We start from the raw sequence: 20784 nt of genomic DNA on the forward strand, positions 1-20784 counted from the left end.
TGTGTATTAGTTTGTTGAAACACAGTAACAGGAATATGGCATTTTGTCCTATTTTATATAAATGTTTACAGTGTTACCTTGTATCTTTGAATTTATCCACCGGATAGTGGATTTAAACCACCTCCGGACCTTGGATAAATTTATCCGGTAGATAGCGATTTTTATCCGCTGGATAAAGTTATCCAAGCTTCGTGCAACGCAAATCACACGCTGGATAAAACGTATCCGTTGGATAGCGACTTATCCGTTGGATAGCGACTTATCCACCTTTCGAACAACCGGCCCCTGCATGCTATCTTATTAGCATACATATATCGGTCGGTCTGGCTGCTTTGTTCTTATTATATCTTTACACAATCAACGCATAGAATATATGCGTTATTATTTTAATAGCTTAAATAGTAATAGCTCTGTTGATAACCTGTTAGAACAAAACGGATTAAATATTTAATATTTTTACAAATGAGCAGCGTGCAAAATCCTATATTGCCTTTTCTGCTATTGAATTGGCTGTGCAGCGGGCGAAACTTTACGATATCTGACCACGATCCGCGGAATCTATATATATTTTATGCTTGCGCGAAACCTACTCGTTATTTTAGTTTTCCTGAAAATTCTGGTGACCAGTCTGGTAATTTTTATTACTAGATTCGGTTGGATGCACGTAAACAGCCAGAAAGGAGCGTCAGACAACACTTTGAGCATGCATATATATATATATATATTAATATATATATATATATATATATATATATATATATATAATATATATATATATATATATATATATATATATACATATACATATATATACATATACATATATATATATATATATATATATATAAATATATATATTTATATATATATATATATATATATATATATATATATATATATATATATATATCCAAATGTAATTGTTTGTAATGGATAAAAGAGTGCTCAATACTAATTACAAGTAGAGCGAGTCATTTATTGAATTTATCTTAAAATATTGTCGTCGCTACACGGTGTTTCACGCCTGACCTTTTACAGTCAGACGATCTTCAGGCGACAAATACAGGATTGAGTTCAATCATGGTTCAATGTTTGCTTGCGACGCATCTTCAACGGTCTGCTGACGCGCGCTCGCGCGCTTAGATGTTCGCGCCCCATTCTGCGTGCGTTTAAACCGCCCCGCATTGAACTTGTTCCGGTGGCAGCACTTCGAGAACAGTTCGCTTCTTTTGTTCAAGAATTTACTATGGTCTGCTTGTATTATGCATAGTTTTTCTGAAAGGCATAAGTTGCAGCACTTTTTACCAGCAGTGCGGGGGGTGGCGCGTTTCAAAATTGACCAGTTGATCTTGAATGGTTTCCCACTCGTCTTAAGTTTCCAGACATGTTTCGACAGTTCTGTGTCTGTAGCGTAGCGTTCGTTGTTGATAGATCTCTTGTGATTCCTGTAGTGTTCTTTGAAGGTCGTAGCCGATCTTTGCCGACAAAACAAGAAACATCTACGAAGCTCCCCCAGAAGACTACGAAAAGCTCTTAACAGAAAACATCACAAAAGCATATAAAATTGGAACTGATAACTTTACCGAGGACATTAACGCTGAGCTGAAGAATCTCTCTAGTCTAATCGGAGATCGAGTTGAAACGATGGCAAGAAAGAACGCGTTTATAACTCTAAAAGATCACAAAGAAAACTTCAACTCGAACCTAAAATGCCGTCTCATTAACCCTGCAAAGAGCGACCTCGGGAAGGTCAGTAAAGTTATACTTGATAGCATCAACAACAGAATTCGACCCATTATTAACGTGAACCAATGGAAAAACTCACAATCCGTGATCGAGTGGTTTCAATCAATCGAGAATAAGCCCAACCATACCTTTCTCTCATTTGATATTGTCGAGTTTTACCCATCTATCACAGAAGACCTCCTCGACCGAGTTATTACATGGGCAAGGTCCCTCACTACAATCCCAGAAGAGCACATAGACATTATTAAACACGCACGAAAATCTTTACTCTTTAACGGCGAGAAAACCTGGGTGAAGCGGGGAAATGATTCCTCATTCGACGTTACAATGGGAAGTTATGATGGAGCCGAGATTTGCGAGCTCGTCGGGCTATTCATCTTGAGTCAACTAAAACGAAAGTTCGGTAACGGCGTTGGGTTGTATCGGGACGACGGTCTAGCATTATTGAAAGGTGTCAGTGGTCGATCAGCTGATAAAGCTCGAAAAGATCTACACGAAATCTTCCACCAACTCGATCTGAAAATAACCGCCGAAATCAACAACCAAACTGTAAACTTTCTCGACATCACCCTAAACCTGAAAGACCAGAAATACTCGCCGTACCGAAAACCAAACAACGATCCCCTCTACATCGACAGCAGATCCAATCACCCTCCATCAATTATCAAACAAATCCCAACATCGGTGAACAATCGAATATCCAACCTGTCATCTGACCAAGCATCCTTTGACTCCTCAACATCATTTTATGAGAATGCTCTCAAACGCAGCAATTACAACTTCAAAATGCATTACCAAACTGACCGCACCATCAACCCCTCGTCATCAGAAAGAGCGCGTCGAAGGAAAATCATTTGGTTCAATCCGCCATACAGCAAAAATGTCAGTACGAACGTTGCACGCAAGTTCCTACAGTTGTTAGACAAACATTTTCCGCAATCATCCCCATTACACAAAATCTTCAATAGGAACTCAATAAAAGTGAGCTACTCCTGTATGGGAAACATAAAAAGCGCGATCTCAACCACAACCATCGACTACTAAACAACGCACGAAACACAGGAAGAACCGAAAACAACAACTGCAATTGCAGAATCAAAGACAGCTGCCCTCTTCATGGAAATTGCTTGACGAAGAACATCGTGTATAAAGCCGAAATAATACTGACTAAAGACGAAAAGGAGACGAAAGAGTACATCGGGATGACGGCTACGACCTTCAAAGAACGCTACAGGAATCACAAGAGATCTATCAACAACGAACGCTACGCTACAGACACAGAACTGTCGAAACATGTCTGGAAACTTAAGACGAGTGGGAGACCATTCAAGATCAACTGGTCAATTTTGAAACGCGCCACCCCCCGCACTGCTGGTAAAAAGTGCTGCAACTTATGCCTTTCAGAAAAACTATGCATAATACAAGCAGACCATAGTAAATCCTTGAACAAAAGAAGCGAACTGTTCTCGAAGTCCTGCCACCGGAACAAGTTCAATGCGGGGCGGTTTAAACGCACGCAGAATGGGGCGCGAACATCTAAGCGCGCGAGCGCGCGTCAGCAGACCGTTGAAGATGCGTCGCAAGCAAACATTGAACCATGATTGAACTCAATCCTGCATGTATTTGTCGCCTGAAGATCGTCTGACTGTAAAAGGTCAGGCGTGAAACACGGTGTAGCGACGAGAATATTTTAAGATAAATTCAATATATATATATATATATATATATATATATATATATATATATATATATATATATATATATATATATATATATATATATATATATATACACACACACCCATTTGCAAAAACGTTGGCCGCAGATAGATAGATAGATAGATAGATAGATACTCGAAGTCTAATTAAAATTGCATATGACTACATTTGCATGGGATTTCAATCATATTACACAACATATGCAATTCTAATTAGATTTTGGGTATCTATCTATATATATCTCTATCTGTGGCCAACGTTTTTGCAAACGGGTGTATATATATATATATATATATATATATATATATATATATATATATATATATATATATACAGTAGGAGGCAAAAGTTTGAGTCCAGTCGTTGTAGAATTCCACTATTAAATCCTGGCAGTGTATTCGAGCTAAGACATGCGTATTAGTGTTTCAATACTGTAAACCATATTAATTGCACACTGTTTTGGTCCTAATGATGTAAATTATAACAAAATAAAGTTCTTATTCCTTTACGCTGCCCAAGATGGGTGGGGAAAAGGGCAAAGTGATGGTGCACAAGGACAAATAGTTGCATTAAGTATTGAAGGATTCTTTCCTCGTAAGATCGCAGAAAAAGTGAGAATTTAAAAAGGTGGTATGCAACTAACCTTGGAGAGGTTCGAAGAAACTAAATCCTACTCAAGCAAACATTTAGCTTCTTCGGTCATGCTCGGTTTGGCAATATTGAAAGATATAGCTAATAGGATCCTAATTAAAGAAAAGTATCATCCAATTCTTCAAGGACATGGAATTTCATCTGGGACAAAGATGATCGCGCGTCTAACTATACATGATAATCCCCTAAGCACCTGCACATCTTCTATGTGCCAGAAATCTTTTAGAAGCAAACTCGTTCTGGTGATCTCGTTCTCATGGCTTTCCACCTCAAATTCCAGATCTGAAACCCATGGAGCACTTGTAGAACCGTTTTAACCGGAAAAGGGCGAGGCACAGACTCACCAGCCAGGATGACTTGAGGCAAGTGGTCAACGAATGCTGGCAAGGTATTGAACGTGCGACATTAAAAAACCTATGGAGTCTATGCCAGCAAGAATAAACGTCATTTCAAGAGCAAAAAAGAGGGATACTAAGCATTGATATGTAATGCATTTTTGCAGATTAACATACGTAAAATGAATATCATAGCATCTCATAGTTGTTGTACAGCATGTATTTTTCTGTTTACTCATGTACTTTTTTGTAGTTCAATTATCGGTAAGGTTTTCTGTAGAATATTAATATATGCTGCTAAAACAATGAAATACAGTCACTGGACTCAAACTTTTGCCTCCTACTGTATATATATATATATATATATATATATATATATATATATATATATATATATATATATATATATATATATATATATACGGTCTTATATGCGGTCTAATTCAATAGAGATTCAATATTTTTCTATATCCGGATCTCGATCGCAGTATTTCTAGTTGTCCAGAATAGTCAGGCGTTTTCCTTTATTATAACTTAAAGTTCGAAATATTAGTTTTTCCCACCTTAATTAGCAATGAAAATCCATGCATATTATGTAATAGTATGCATGGATTTATGTATTATGAAAAAAACTCAGTGTAAACAAACGTTTCACACTTGCTATCCCATTGCTATATAATCATGCAGATATTCAAAAATACATAATGATTCTACCTCCCCCTGAGCAACCATGTTCTGCTTTAAAGAATAGGCAGATTTTTTTTAAAGACGGCAACGTCAAAACGTGAAAATAGCGAATAAATGGGGGGCACATATACATTTTTGTCGCATCACCATCTGTCTTAATCTTCAAAATCTAAATTAAATATCTAAATCAGTCTAAATATAAATCCTCAATCTAAATTGCCTAATGTGTTTCTTTGGGGTGGATCGCACATAGACGGCAACGCGTCCTTGTTCTTTTGGGTCTTTTAAAACAATACTTACATAATTAGCTAAAACAGCTTGCATGCAGATCAAGCTAGGAAAATTATCGTTTGTAGGTTTTTACTTTTTATATATTGAGGCCCTCCGGAAGCAACAGAATCTAAACCTGAGCATATTAGATCCCAGAGGCGGCAGAGCTGTGGTTCCGCTGCAATAAGTGCAATAAGTATAATGTAATAATGTTAAGGGTATACGTATATGCATGGACCCCTTGGACATAATAGATCAACTTTTGATTTGGTGAGCAAAAAAAGGATTTTGTCGGAAGTGCATTTGTAATTAAATAATTTAGTTGCCAACGTCCGGCCGTAATGCAAAAGTAGCCTATACAAAAAATGCCTACTCCGCATGCATGGCTATATTTTCCATACCACCTGACATTTTTCAGTCAAACTTGGCATATACTAATTTCAGTACGTCAGCTGTTGTGATACATTTCCTTCTTGTTAAATATAGATCAGAAGTTGGTGTAACATGCATGCATGCAAGTGGTCCATTGCATCACTTACTGATTTTTTTTTCAAGTACTGATACAGTAAAAAAATATTTCACCTTATAAATCTATTCAGGCAGTTGATGATATGAGGAATAATTTTGTATTCCGAAAAGGCTATATGTATTTTAAAAGTTGTGAAAGAAAGTTGGTAACCGCGGTCATGCTGAGGATTCAAAAAGCTAAGCGAAATTACGAGAGTAATTAAACATCGAAATATTAGCGCTAATTTAATTCAAGACTTCAATTTCTAGTGTAAATTGACTCTCGCAAATATCAACCGCCTCACAGGTTTTTAATCTTTTATATTGCATTCATGCATGTGCAGGTCTATAAAGCAATATATATTCATATATTATAATGTATAAAATGAAGACATGAAGAGAATGAAGTCAATTTGATCTGCACATTATCAATAAAGAACGGGATAGAACGGCTGATATTCTTTGTAAGTAATCCGCCGCTTTCATATGATATAATTTTGTAAGAAAATTTGTCGGAAACTGATATCGTAAATTGCCCTCCACCACAAGGGCAATATGTATATATATATATATATATATATATATATATATATATATATATTATATATATATATATAATATAATGTATATATATATATATATATATATATTTATAATATATTATTATATATTATATATATATATATAATATATTATAATATATATATTAATATATATATATATATTGCCCATATATTTTCGATCGCCAGTACCAAATGGACTGTCTTTTTGCAGCGAGGTTGAACTGCTCTTCAAACGGGACAGCGAATCGCGTCAAGCATTTAGTTACGTGTTATTTCAACTCAGATAACCATCAGCTGATTGTCTCATTCCCCTCATTCGTTGCATTTGGAATTTCTCTTACAGCTTGCATACTTAGTGTCATCATCTTGGTAGCAACGATATGCCTGAATTCGTTGATCGTGCTGACAATCTGGAGGACCCCTCGCCTGAAGGAAAAGGTTTCCTTATACCTCATCATGATTCTTTCCATGGTGGACGCCGGAACGGGAATCTTCTGCTACCCGGCACTGACGTTATCATTGGCAACTGATTTGATGGGCAACCCACAGTGTTGGATAGCTCACGTGCTATCAAGGCTATTCATGTTTACAAGCGTGATATCCCAATCAATCGTTTCAACTATCAGCACAGAACGATATCTGGGCGTCGTTCATCCATTCTTTCATCGCACGAAAGTTACCAAGAATAAACTTTTAACGTTCTTGCTTTGTTTTTGGTCGATTTGCCCATTAGTGTTGGTGCTAGATGTTTTTGTCCATGATGCGTTAAAATGTTTCACAACATTTACCATTACATCGCTCATTCTAAATACAGTATTCGCATACACGGTGATCGCTTTCTTTGCGGTGCGTTCAAAGATGAGACAATCTGAAGGACAGATACACGTCAATTCAAATAGGGCCGAATTTCGCGAAAGCGAGGTTAAAAAAAAAAGGGTAAAGACCAAGCTGTACTTTCTAAAACAACTAAAACTGACGAAGTCCTGCTTTCTTATTGCCCTCAGCAATTTGGTGTGCTACGTGCCTGCACTCGTTCTTTTCGGTGCCTTGGCAAAAAATCTATCCGATTCAACTTTTTATGTTGCGTCACGATGGTGTTTGCTGTCTGTGATGTTCAATTCAATTCTCAATTCGGTCATATTTTTCTGGCGGAGTGCACCTTTGAGAAAAGAAGTAAAAAACGTTCTCCGAAGAATGGTGAGCAAACTGAATAATCTGGAAAATTAGTAATGGGTTTAGTATTAGATGCAATAATAATATTACGTACCTATCCAAAGCTGAAAAATGGCCGATACTATAACTTGTATCAGAATAAAATATTGCTCGTTGTAAATATTATGTCATATACCTAAAAATGCATCATGATCGAAGATAAACAAGAGTTGACTGGGGCACAAAATCTCTCATTCGTCGAATCATTCCTATGCCTTTTAATACTTTGGTGGCAGTTCAATTTTTCTTTATTATATATCACACAACAACCTTGTTTTATAACATTTATTTTGATGCAATGAAGTCTACAGCTAATATTAATCTTTTAATCTTATAAGAGTAAACACACAGAAAAAACGGTTTTCAGCAGTGTATAGTTATTTATATTAAACATGTGCAAATAAAGGGTTTAAATTAAGCGGTCAAACAATTACACGAAAACTGATAACATTTACGAAGTTCAAAAGTCGATATAATATGACAAACTCACAAAGAAAACTAAATATAACCCTTTTAACTAACAACGTCGCTTCTCTTCAGAGAAAGCAGACGCTTTAATATAGCCTTAAATCTAAATCTCTTAAGGCCCACACAGTCCGGACGCGATTTGGCAACGCGGCGCGATTTTCAAAGTTTTTCATTTTCCAAAAGCAAATAAATTTTGAACTACCATTATATTCTTGTAGATTACTTTACGATAATACATTTTGACTGCTCTGGCGTCCATAGATTCCAACTTTTCCTTCCAGAAATTAATTTATGAATTATGTGCTCCTAAAGACTGAAAATTCGCGTCGCGTTGCCGCCCGCGTCCGGTCTGTGTCAGCCTTTATTCATGCATGGTAATCGTGGTATCAATCAATCCAACTTGTTTACTTTTGATTGCTAAAAAAATCTTTCCATTTCTCAATTTCAATTTCTAAAGAGCTGATTCGATGCTTAAGGGAAGAGTTTTCCCTCAGCATTTTCTCTTCCATGATATACAATTGTTCGTGGCGACTTTTCCTCGCCTTCCGAAATTTCTTGCAAGCCTTGTTGTTTCTTGTTCTTTTCTCGATCAAATCTTCCTCCTGCTGCTCGGCACAGGCGCGCACGCCAAAGCTACGAGTGGCATTCAATTCAAAATCTCGAGTCACGCATTCGCTATCTGATTTTGAAACAGGAAAGCCAATAAAGGAAGACATTCGGTTGATATTACTCGACGCATTCAGGGCAGCGCGAACTTCGAAATTTTCATCGACTTCTGAATTGGTCGAGTTAGTGGGAGGTGTAACATTATAGGGTAATACTTTTACAGGAGGTAGAGAATTTTCTGTTGAAAGCCACTCTACATTTTGAAATAGGCGCTGCTCTAGTATGATACTTGACGATGAGTATTCAACAGCATCTTTCCAGATGCTTTCCGAATTCAACCGAAGCTCTTGGATGTTGTAGTTTGGGGACCCATTGCCATTGGCAAGCACACTGTATGTTTGAACATGATCCCCAAAAGAAAACTCTACAAGAACAACGAACAAACCATAAATGCAAATGATATAAAGGACTTGTGGTATAGTAGGTTCCGGTGGGTTGCTTGTCCTTGCCTACTACAATAAATCACAACATGATTTCACATACTTAAACTACTTTTACCGTATGGTAAGTTGTCACTCCATCTCCCTGCATGACCACCTGCATTAATTTTACTATCTACGTAGTAACAGCGTACAACCTGTTGCAGTGTGCTTTAGAAACAATCGCGTACTGTTGACTTATATTACAGTTTATATTCGCAAAATGATTTGCATAAAACCTTTGTAGATTGTTGAGTAGAAGGCATGTTTTACAGCGTTACTTCACAATAGAGTTTAATTCCATTTTTGGACTACGATGGAACTTGACCGAAAATGGTGTTGGAATGCCATTGTGACGATATTATTTTATAGTTTAGAAAACATAACATTGAAACACACTTTCAGATGTTTATGTACTGCCGTAAAGTGAATTCAAACGTAAAAAACTCTGGTGTAAAAAATGAAAAAAGGCTGGTGTAAAATCAGCTTCAGGAAGCAAAAGCATATCCATGGCTAAGGTCATAATTAGGCAAATTACTTTTGAAATAAATATATTGGTTTTTTAACCAAAATCCTAGCAAATAGAAATTTTTAAAGTTGAACTAAAATAGAACAATGATTACAGGTATAAATAGGTTTTTAAATCATACATTATTAGAAATAGATGTACTGATGTACATATATACTTTTTCTTCATATTGACATATTCTACTATGCAGGTTAAAAATAACCTCAGCCAGGCAATTTTTCATTTGAGCCTCAAAGTCTTTACTTTAACTGATGAATTACAGTATAATGCCTAAATGTTCTCAATTTTACTTTGCATTACCAGAAATTGGTGATGTATAGTTATTTGATCTATATATGATGAACAGTGATGTTAACTATAGAATATGTAAAACATGGAGAAAAATATAAAACCCTATACTCTCATGATGTCACCTTCATCAATAGAACAGCCATTATTAAAGGCTTTGTTAATAAACCTATAATTCTTGGGTATTTTGTGGGAGTCTACCAAATGATCATGTTTCAATGTGTATAGGATTTCTGTGGTTGTATTGTCATAATGATAACTTTTTTAAAGAGGTTGAACAAAAGTCAAAACACCTGGACAAAACACTTAAAAAAAGATCATGAACAACAATTCTTGGTATTTCTTGTGTCAAACATTAGTACATAGGAAACAGCTATGTATACATTGCATTTTCCCACTAGTGTCTGGCAATTAATAAAGCACTCATTTTCATTTTTTTTAATGGAAGCAATGCTATTGTGCAAGTTGCATCAATCTTCAAAACAAATGTTAGCAGAACAAATACATATTAAAATACTTATATATACTATGGATATCTGCATTGATGCTTTCCATGAAAAACTGGTTTGGACCAAAACTGAAAACTGCATGGTGTTTCTGGGCCATGAATATGGGGGCTTACAGGCGTTTAGACCATATGCGACTATTTTTATTAATAAAAATATTTAATTTTTGATACTTCAGCTGCCACGAAGATGCACAGACACACCTTTTAAGATATTAACAAACATGAGTTGCTTCATCATATATTATTGGTAATTAGATTATATATACAAAATTATGATACTTTTGTTGCACATTTGCCATTTGTCACAGGCAAAATATCAAATAAAATAAACATTTTTTAATATTAATAGGAAAAAAGTTCAAACTGATATCATAGTGAAAGTTCGAAACTGGACGAGCAACATGTAATTGCCTAAATGGTATTTCTGAATTTCAAGTTTCAACACTGTGTGAAATAATGTGATCTATGGTCTATAGCAGCATATTTTTATGGAATTATGTATATGGCTGAACTGAATGTTAAAAGGGGTTGTGATAATAATCTAGCAAGAGACAAGGCAACAAGGAAAATTATTCAAGTCGAATCGTTCGAAAGGATCGACTAACGTCCATATTTCCTGAAACGTGTCAGTCTAAGCATTCTAACATGTTCTTCCTTGTATTCAATAATTCAAATTATACGGTATAAATCAGTGGTATAAATACATACAAATACCAAAAACTGAGTTGATATTTTCATACCTTTGTCAAAGACAACGCTTGGATTCGTGTCCCCGTGTCGCACAAATTTCACTGAGAGCGTGCGAGCATGATGAAGTGTTTTGATGATGTGGTTTTACAAGCACACACTTCCCAACAACTTCAAAAACTCCCTCACACGACATTTCGTCGCCTTCCCACCTAAAACAGTTCATCCTTGATGCGAAGACTTATTCAAACCAATAATGCTATTAAGTTGAACGATTTCGGTAGATAAAGGAATCAGAACTTGACCTTTTCTTATGTTCGAAATTTTCCTGAATGTAATACCACAACCACAGGTAAGACTCTTCTACTCGTCAATCGTCATCAAAGTTTCAGATTCCTTGAGGTGATGTTCAAATTCCTTAGATTTCCTAAAAACCTCTGCTTAAGGTGGCTCCTAAAATTTAGGAATATTGAAAACTCGTGATTTAGATTTAAAATTTTCGCAGAAGATTTATAATCATTTATTGCTAACGGAAAGGAAATTTCCCAGATATATTGACCACTGATATTGCCCATCAAAAGTCAAAAATGTGTTATTTATAATTTCTATGCTTCTACTCGTCAATCGAATTCGTCAATCGTCATCAAAGTTTCATATTCCTTGAGGTGATGTTCAAATTCCTTAGATTTCCCAAAAACTCTTGCTTAAGGTGGCTCCCTACAATTTTAGGAATATTGAAAACTCGTGATTTAGATTTAAAATTTTCGCAGAAGATTTATTGCTAAAGGAAAGGAAATTTCCCAGATATATTGACCAACATTGTAACAGTCAGAAATCGTCCATAAGTATGACGTCATTGCCGTTGTTATGGTAGTAATGGCGATTCAATATGGCCGCTACTGCTCTAAAAAGGGAACGATGCATTTAATTCAATTGGTTCGGGGTGCAAACAGTGAGTGAAAATAAAAAGATCGTAATAAAAGACGCGCAATGAGGCACAGGGACTAGCTATCGTAAAGAGATTCGAAACTGGATTCGTAGACTGCGAAACATATTTTTTAAGGGCGGGGAAGTTGGTCGTTTTGTCTGATTAGCTATATAAAAAAATTAAGCACGAGATTCCTAAAAAGACGTAAAACAAAATTTTTTTTGAAAAGAATGGATATTTCTCCCTACATTAATAATGTACGGTATTTTTAAAAGAAATGTTCTTATAAGAGCGCTGGTGGTGAACAGACCAAATATTTACTAGACACAGAACAGGGGCAAAGCGGAAATGGCGGATCACGTAGATTGTACCTAATTGAAGTTTCGATTATATAAGTGAAGGACAGTACACTGAATTGATAAAATATGATTAAAACATTTTACTTTTTGGCTTAGTCTGATAAAATAAACTAGTGCTTGCAGTGAAATGCTATCCAGTTCGTTCTAAAATTTTTTTCAAAATGAAAATTCCATATATTATAAATTGTTATATAGCCCATGTTCAGTTTTTGTTTTCAACTTTTGCAAATTTCCATTCACTGTTATTTTATAACAAAGTCTTCATTGTAATGTTGGGCAAATTCTTCAAATTTTCACATTGTCATCATTCTAGTAGATAACGTCAGCCAGATTAATTAAGAATGATTAGGTAATTTGTGACACTGATGCAACTCTTGAACAAAGCACAGCAATAGGGCCAATAGCGTAAAATCTCCCATTGCTGTCTCTCACTTATTGACTATGTTGCTACTAACATTGACTATGTTGCCAGACTTCCAGTTGCCAAGTAGTTCTAAGGCCCTGTTCATATGATCCCGCTTACTGAGATTTCTCACCTAGCGAGACCAAAATTTCCATGTGTTCATATGGTGTTTGCATCCCGCTTACCGAGATAAAAATTCTTCGTTTCCATGGTAACTATGTGGAAATAATTTTCATCGATACAGAATAAAACGATCGCTTAAGCGATTTTTTTGCTTTTACTCATTGTTTTTCAACGTAGGACGTCAGTTACGCGATATTTTTTGATAATTTGTACTATCCCAAACGTAAAATTTGCTAAATTAGCATCAAAATCGAATATTTAGTGTTTAGATTTCATCCCGCCAAGCGGGATAGCGCGTCCATATGGCCGTGTGGGAATCGATTTATCCCGTCTACCTATGAATATGATCTCGCTTCTCAAAGCCTTTGAAAGGCGAGATCCCGGCTAGCGGGACAGTTTGTTTTCTCATATGAACGCGTTGTAACTTTTACTAGTAAAAGTAATACAAGACCCAAGCGGGGTAAGACCCCATTTAAAAAAAATAAACTTTAAAATAGCGGATATTCGTCCTCCTGAGAAAGGTTAATTCTATGACGCAACTTTTAGTTCGACAGACGAAAAATATGGAACGGCCATGACTGTAAAAGCCTATAGTGCTCCCATAATTGCTCCTCATTGAACTAAAACTAAAAGTTCTTTTGAGTTCACTGTTGCTCCTATATTTCATTTAGCGCCCGGGAACGAGGCTGTGCTTTTACATATAATGCTGCACTTTCGTCATTATATGCGGTGGTTAATTCATTATATGCAGTAGTTACATCATTATATGCTTTATTGCATGCAAAATTTCATGAAAACGGAAACTGTATCGGACCTGATGTAAAGTCTGAACTTCTGACGTCAGGAGTGATTCGGTAAATAATTGAGTGTAAACACAAAAGGTTGGCAGAACACACATACTAGTATTCAATAAATGATATTCCACAATTTTACTGATTATTTTCGGTAACTAATGAAGTCTGTTTCCAGGTCTTTGTCATTTTTCCGTCAACACGGTTTTCGAAAAGCAAGTTCGAGGTTTATCACAGCCACAGGGAAGCGTAGGTGGGATTTGCCTCACTCGACTTGTCACATCAATATTTGGCCTGGACATCGGAGTTTTTCGCACATCGTTAGGCAGCAAAAACACTCAAGCCCAGCCATAGCACGGAACAAGGTTAGTATTCTGTTTAAGTGCTGCTCTGGTTGACTATCATTCATTATAATCATTCAACCAATATATGATCTCTGGGTAATATTTTAATCGAAGTGGCTATTCCTACTGGAACAGTACGCCGAGTGTGATTTGCTATTCGTACTGCATTCGAAATGTTTCTTTCAATTTCAATATTTTAATATATAGAGATATATTATTACCTACTGCCTATTTGTATGTCATGTTGTTTATTTGAAATAGCACCTGTCAATATTAACCTCTCCTGGTGAGTTAGGGGGTGTTATTGTAAAATTGCAAAAAAGCTGCATGTATCACCAATGGCAATGAGGAAGGTTAAATGTTTTTAACCTTAATACAAAGATACTGTTTACAACTACATATTCAGAGCGCAACATTCAAATTGACTCATTCAAGAGAGCGTTATTTAATTTTGACTTATCCACCGTTGAAGCTAAATGGGCTTGATACAACTGGCTCCAGTACAATAAATTATTTTGCTGAAATAGAATACAAACTAGACAGCCAATTACTGGACTTTCCAGTAACTCTAAGAATTAAACCAATAATTCTGCAATGTTGCTTAATTGTTTATTACTGTTTAATTATTAGTTACAAACAGGGATTACATAATTATGACAGTTGAAAGTTGGGTGAGCTTGTCTAATTTTAGCAAAAAATTTAGACAAATCACTTATTTAATAAAATTACCAAAATTTTACTCCTACCTTTACTAATAATATTCAGTACCATTTTATACAATTCTCATCCCATATAGAATTTTTATTTCTTCCAATCACAAGTATAAAATGAAATCAAGACATTTCCAGGTTATAACTCAGTTTACTGGTGGTACACAAGGTTGGCACAATTAGTGAAGGTTCCTGCCTCAAATATCAAAAGAATTGCTTATTAATTAAACCTCATTAGACACATCAGGTGTCATCCCAGCTATATACATGCCAGATTTATTCTATACAGAAACAAGTTATAATAATTTCAAATTAAACACGAAAAAGACTGCTAGATTTTAGAAAAAAAAATATATACTTTTTGGAAGTGTGCTTTTGGCCAAAATTTCAATTGAAAGACATTTAAGGGCCCACAAACGTATCGGAAAAACGTTTTAAATTTTGGCCAAAAACACACTTCCAAAAAGTATATATACATATTTTTCTTTTTTCTTAAAATTTATCGTGTTTAATTTGAAATTATTATAACTTGTTTCTGTAGAATAAATCTGGCATTATACCTGCTTTGTATTCCTATTTGGATCAAAGCTCATACAGTTTGTAACTTGGATAAAGGCCATAGGCATACGAGACAGGGGAGCAGGAGGGGCACTTGCCCCCCAAAATTTCGAGAATCAAGAAATTCAGGCAAACAAAAAGAGTAACACAACTAAAATTTTTAAAACCATTTTTGAAATATATATCACATATGTATATTCTACTTCGCCATTTTTGTTACACTAGTTTCTTCAAAGCACATCTGCCGCTTTGCCAAATCTGGTAAATAAGTTATAATTCGGGCACATTGTATAATTCAAAAATTCATAAATTTTTTTTGCCCCCCCCAAACGAATATATATATATATATATATATATATATATATATATATATATATATATATATATATATATCAAGCAAGTCAAGTATCCAATTGTCCAATTGAAAAACAGTATTGTACAAAGTGACCTGTTTGTCACGCAGGTGTTTTACGCGTCTAAGCCTCGCTTTAATGCGATATATTCTATTGTGAATTGTGACCATTTACACAACAGTGGGGCTTGTTGGTAAAGATAATACCATAATGGAAACGTGATGCGAGGTGACGTTTAGTAAATCCTAAATACGCAAGTTTAATCCTTGAGAAAATAGTTAGGGTTAGGATTAACACTGCATTCGCTTTTTTCATTTTCAAAAGCAAATAAATTCAATTATGAAAGAACATTACATTTTGATTGCCATGGGCACCAGACCAGTCAAAATGTTCTATCAATGGGTAGTTACCAAGAATATCATTAAATTGTCAATTTTTTTTTCGGTTTTGCGGCACCCAATATTCGATTTTATTCCTAATTAAATGCGTTAAAGAAATGGGCTAAACAACTTGCTTGGACGCAGGAATTGTTCTAAGCTGGTTTCTCCACCAGAGCTGTAGCTAGATCGCATAATTAGGAGGGTGTATATTCATATATTCATGTTTACATGTAAAGGAACAATAGGGTTCAAAAAAAATCTTGAAAGAGCCCTAGAAACTGCTAGACATAATACCTTCCACTGCTTGGAACTTTCTGTTTCGTTCCGCACTTTTGCATATAATTGCAGTAAAAACAAGTTCCTTTTGGAGAAGAAAATTTTGCGTGAGCCCAACAAACGAGTGATATTTTTTTGTATGGATAATTGTGTAGTTTCAAAAATACTCTTCGTCGAGTTCCAATGTTTCCAACCAGCAAAGTACACCAACGCACTTCAAAGAACTCACAGGAAAGCATCCTCTTCCTGAAGTGGAAGAAGAGAAGCAAATAGAGCGAGAGAAAGCGAAAGACTACATCTTACCCCATCCGATATGGTATGTAGCGACTTCCACGGGTGTTTTTATAGCCTTCAAACATGTAGCGTAATGGACCACTTGCATAATAAACTAACTATGATCTTAGACAACAAGAAGGAAATAGATTCCCACGGTTAAAAGAGCATAGCCGTATGTCAATTGTACAACGGACGAAATTGTGTAAAGCCAACTTCGCTTGGGTGTATTTTCCTTACATTCAATATTTCACAGCCAAGCTATTCTCTTAAATTAAGTATGCCCTTTTCGGAAATTTCCTTTTGCCTAAATCAAAAGTTGGCCTATTATTCAGAGATTCAACTGTGTTGCGAGATATTATCACAAGATAATATTTACCAATCAGTACTAATTATTGACAAACCGATTCAATTAAGGTATTTTTTTTTAAATCTGACTGTTTTCGACAATGCGAGCTGGTTTGCCATTATCACACCAATTGACAACGTTTTATATTTTTTGCGCAATAAATGAATGGAATTCTCGCAATCGCCTCATTGTTGCGTTAACAAGAAATATGAACGTTACCCTATAGCTTTTCCTGGTTAATTTTTTATCAACTTGTGTTTACTTAATTGAATTCGTAGGACGGAAGAAGACACACATTCTGTTTTAATTAACCATAAAGAACCTAATGGGAAAGTAGACAAGGTTATATTGTTTTATTACGTGATCTTTTTTTAAATTGCAAAAATTGTGTAACTGATTGTAACTGATTAACCACCTGAAGTAGTGTTAGAAAAGAGCTTTCATATAAACACAGTGCATGGTAATCTGGGCTGAGTAATTTCGGGAAATCTTTGCATGTTATCATCGAGATCAGCAACAGCGGATCACTCTCTGATTATATTTTCGTCGCGCTTGCTTGTATAGGATTTGACCATGAAACAAAAATTGCACGGTTTAATTGCTATGGTGTAATGTAAGGCTCATATACATGAATATGCGTTCATGCTGTTGCATGTTACCATAGGAAGTTGTGCTGTTCGAATAGCCGTACTATAGCTGGAAGTTGAAACTTTGTTATCATGCATGTTGAATTATATTAGAATTATACATGTTGAATCAATGAACCTGGCATCTATTCACTCAATTGTAATTAACGAACGATGCATGCACCCTTATATATTCTCACAGCTGGCGTATTATGCTGTCCAAACACTACGAGTGGGCTTCGACATCGTTTCTATGTACAAAATCGGACAAATGACTGAAGACAAGTGGTTGACGTAAGTCCATGCATTTTACTGATATGTGCATGTTTTTTGATTTTATAATCTTCAGTACGCATTTCTAAATTTTAAGTAAAAGGTGGTAGGGAAGATTGCAACAAACCACCTTAAATTACTCAATTTACATATATTTCAAGACGAATTATTTTACTGGAAACGGTGGCTGGCGTTCCGGGAATGGTAGGTGCAATGACAAGGCATTTTCATTCTTTGCGACGGATGAGAAGAGATCACGGATGGATACATACTCTGCTCGGTAGGTGCATTATAACCAGCAGTCGGCTGTATTGCAATCGCGGCAATGACCATGGTCGGTGGTCATGAATGAATGTATAAGACAGTTCACCGGTGGGAAAAATTCCTCCCAGTTGTGCATAAGCAATTAATAATGGATTTTTCAACTTTCCATTTAATGCGAGCGATCGCGATTCTGCCAGAATACTGCTCAGTGTTGATCATACCACGGTACCATTCGAAAACGTGATAATATCCCGACTTCTTTTAGAGGAAGCAGAAAATGAACGAATGCATCTTATGACTGCCCTGGAATTGAAACAGCCTGGACTTATCTTTCGTGGCATGGTCCTGTTGATGCAAGGTCGGCATGAGTTGAACCCTACTATTTTTTTTGCCTTTTGTTTTGGAGTTTTGATCTTTGGTGCGGATGAGTTAGATTTTTCTTGTGTATTTGCATGCAGTATTCTTGGAATTTTCTTAAATATCAAAAAGCCTTACATACTGATCATACTTGCCTTATGTCTGATCTAACAAACTTAACATTGCTTCGCGTGTTGTTTTTCATTAATGAAATAGCACTGAATGATCAAAATAATAAATTTTTGAGAGAAATGATCTCAAGGTATAAGAGGGAAAAAAAGACTTAAAAGAAAACCGTTTTGACTTATAGTTGTCGTCGTTTTGATTAACGAACAATATTTTGCGTCTTGTCGTGCCCATGTATTCTATTTAATACATCACCTTATTTTTCAAATATTTTTTAACTTTAAGGAGTATTTGTCAATATGTTTTTCATATCGTACCTGCTTAGTCCTCGATTTTGCCATCGGTTCGTTGGATATTTGGAAGAAGAAGCAGTGAAAACCTACACATATTGCTTAGAGGTACTTTCAGTTTTGATAAATTTTAGTGACAAGAAAAATTAACACTCATGTACTTTCCAAAATCTATAATCTTTATTGCTCTAACTGCTTTTTAAAACAATTGAACAGAATCCTAAATGATGGTTACTGCGTGGTAAACATGAGGCACAGTTTTGTTGACTTGTAGCCAAATCGGAACAATATACATACTATGATACTGACACACGTGCCTAGCATTCAGAATCGTGTTGCGATATATAATTCCATGACTGCATGGGTCGTGTGTTTATATATCGCGCCGACAGATGGGTTCCAATCCGAAAACCAGTCTGTAAATCTGCATGCGCTAGCAGGCATGCAATTTAACTCGAGGAGTATTGAGAACGTGAACGTCAAAAAGGACGTGAACGTGCCTTAAAGATTGCGTGATGCGCCTATATATATATGCCACGCCATTTTTACCACGTCTTTGAGGTTCATGCTCCCATTCTAAATCTGCGTAAGGCAACGTTATACCTTGCGTTAACTACAAGGCCTTTTTTTCTCTCACCTTTATAGTCAATAGATTCCGGTGCTCTAAGTGTTTGGGAAAACAAACCGGCACCAGTAATTGCTAAAAGATACTGGAGACTGAAGGTAATAATTTACTATACTGTACGTCACTCGAACCGGATGCGAGAGTCTTTCGTAGCGGGATGTTCTGCTTTGGCGTAGGAAGCACAATATAATTTGGGGGCATGCATATATTTCTTATATTCATGTAACAGACAGTAACGACAATCTATTTGAAAAGAAATTGATCATGCAGACATGCTACTATTGCAATCTGATTGGAATTTCGTTAACTTCCTTTTGTCTTAAGATATCTGCATGAGTTTTTAGAAAATCTCAGTTGGCTTTGAGAACGATTGATTGAAATAGCTAACAATTACTCTTGTATACTGTGCGTTTTGTGAATTCATAATTGTTTAAACATGAACCTTTTTTAGTTTTCAAATTCAAATTTTATTTATTAAACTCGTTTTACAACGTTATGTCGCCAATTTAGATATACTACAAAGTCCAATATCCTGAGGAAGCGAGTTAACAGAATTCTAGGAACGAAGTTACTCGCTCACTTTGCGTTTTTTTGCAGTGCAACAATAAATCAACAATCGTTGCATATAGCCATAGGCGATTTGAGAACTAATTATTTAAATTTATTCTCCAAGGATGACTGCACCATGCGCGACGTGATCCTCGCTATTCGTGCCGATGAAGCTCATCATCGAAAGGTGAACCACACCTTGGCATCCATGCATCTTGATCAACAAAATCCCTTCGAACCATGGGAACGAAAGTTGTAAAGTTATACTCTGCAGAAAACTTTGTCAATACCAATGTAAAGTATATAATTATACTGCTTAACCCAAATCTTTTTGCTTACTGTATATATTGAACTTTTATAGCTTCAATTGGAATGCATGCATGGAATATTTCTGCAACAGAAGTGAATTTATCGCATTTCCTCTTTTAATTAGAAATGGTATAGTACAAAATTTAAATCAACTTTGGTGTTAGTGGCACTGTATATGAGGGAGCCTCGATGCATTGTAGATTGAATTTTACCAAATAAATATGCGATTAGAAACTCAAATTCTGATATAATTATGTGGACTTT

The 20784-nt window shown here is 35.7% G+C and overlaps 1 protein-coding gene across 1 annotated transcript; it reads left to right on the forward strand.

Moving 5' to 3' along the window:
- The first annotated feature begins 13951 nt into the window (after window positions 1–13951).
- LOC114531310 (alternative oxidase, mitochondrial-like) lies at window positions 13952–20757 on the forward strand. The gene is made up of 9 exons (XM_028552944.1): window positions 13952–14223; window positions 16635–16795; window positions 17380–17443; window positions 17930–18021; window positions 18162–18280; window positions 18530–18622; window positions 19033–19145; window positions 19683–19760; window positions 20336–20757. Exons 1-9 carry the CDS (start codon window positions 14020–14022, stop codon window positions 20468–20470), a joined length of 1059 nt encoding a protein of 352 aa, XP_028408745.1. The 5' UTR covers window positions 13952–14019; the 3' UTR covers window positions 20471–20757.
- Window positions 20758–20784: the final 27 nt, after the last annotated feature.

This window comes from Dendronephthya gigantea, unplaced genomic scaffold (genome assembly GCF_004324835.1).
Source record: "Dendronephthya gigantea isolate DGI-Jeju-01 unplaced genomic scaffold, DenGig_1.0 000070F, whole genome shotgun sequence".
Lineage (NCBI taxonomy): Eukaryota > Metazoa > Cnidaria > Anthozoa > Malacalcyonacea > Nephtheidae > Dendronephthya > Dendronephthya gigantea.

Bases quoted from the DNA above. Each gene is read 5' to 3' on its own strand.
- LOC114531310 (XM_028552944.1), top strand. From the start codon at position 14,020: ATGAAGTCTGTTTCCAGGTCTTTGTCATTTTTCCGTCAACACGGTTTT. The intron at 18,022-18,161 runs GTAAGTCCATGC...ATATATTTCAAG, and splicing joins ACTGAAGACAAGTGGTTGAC to ACGAATTATTTTACTGGAAA. The intron at 19,761-20,335 runs GTAATAATTTAC...TTATTCTCCAAG, and splicing joins AAAGATACTGGAGACTGAAG to GATGACTGCACCATGCGCGA.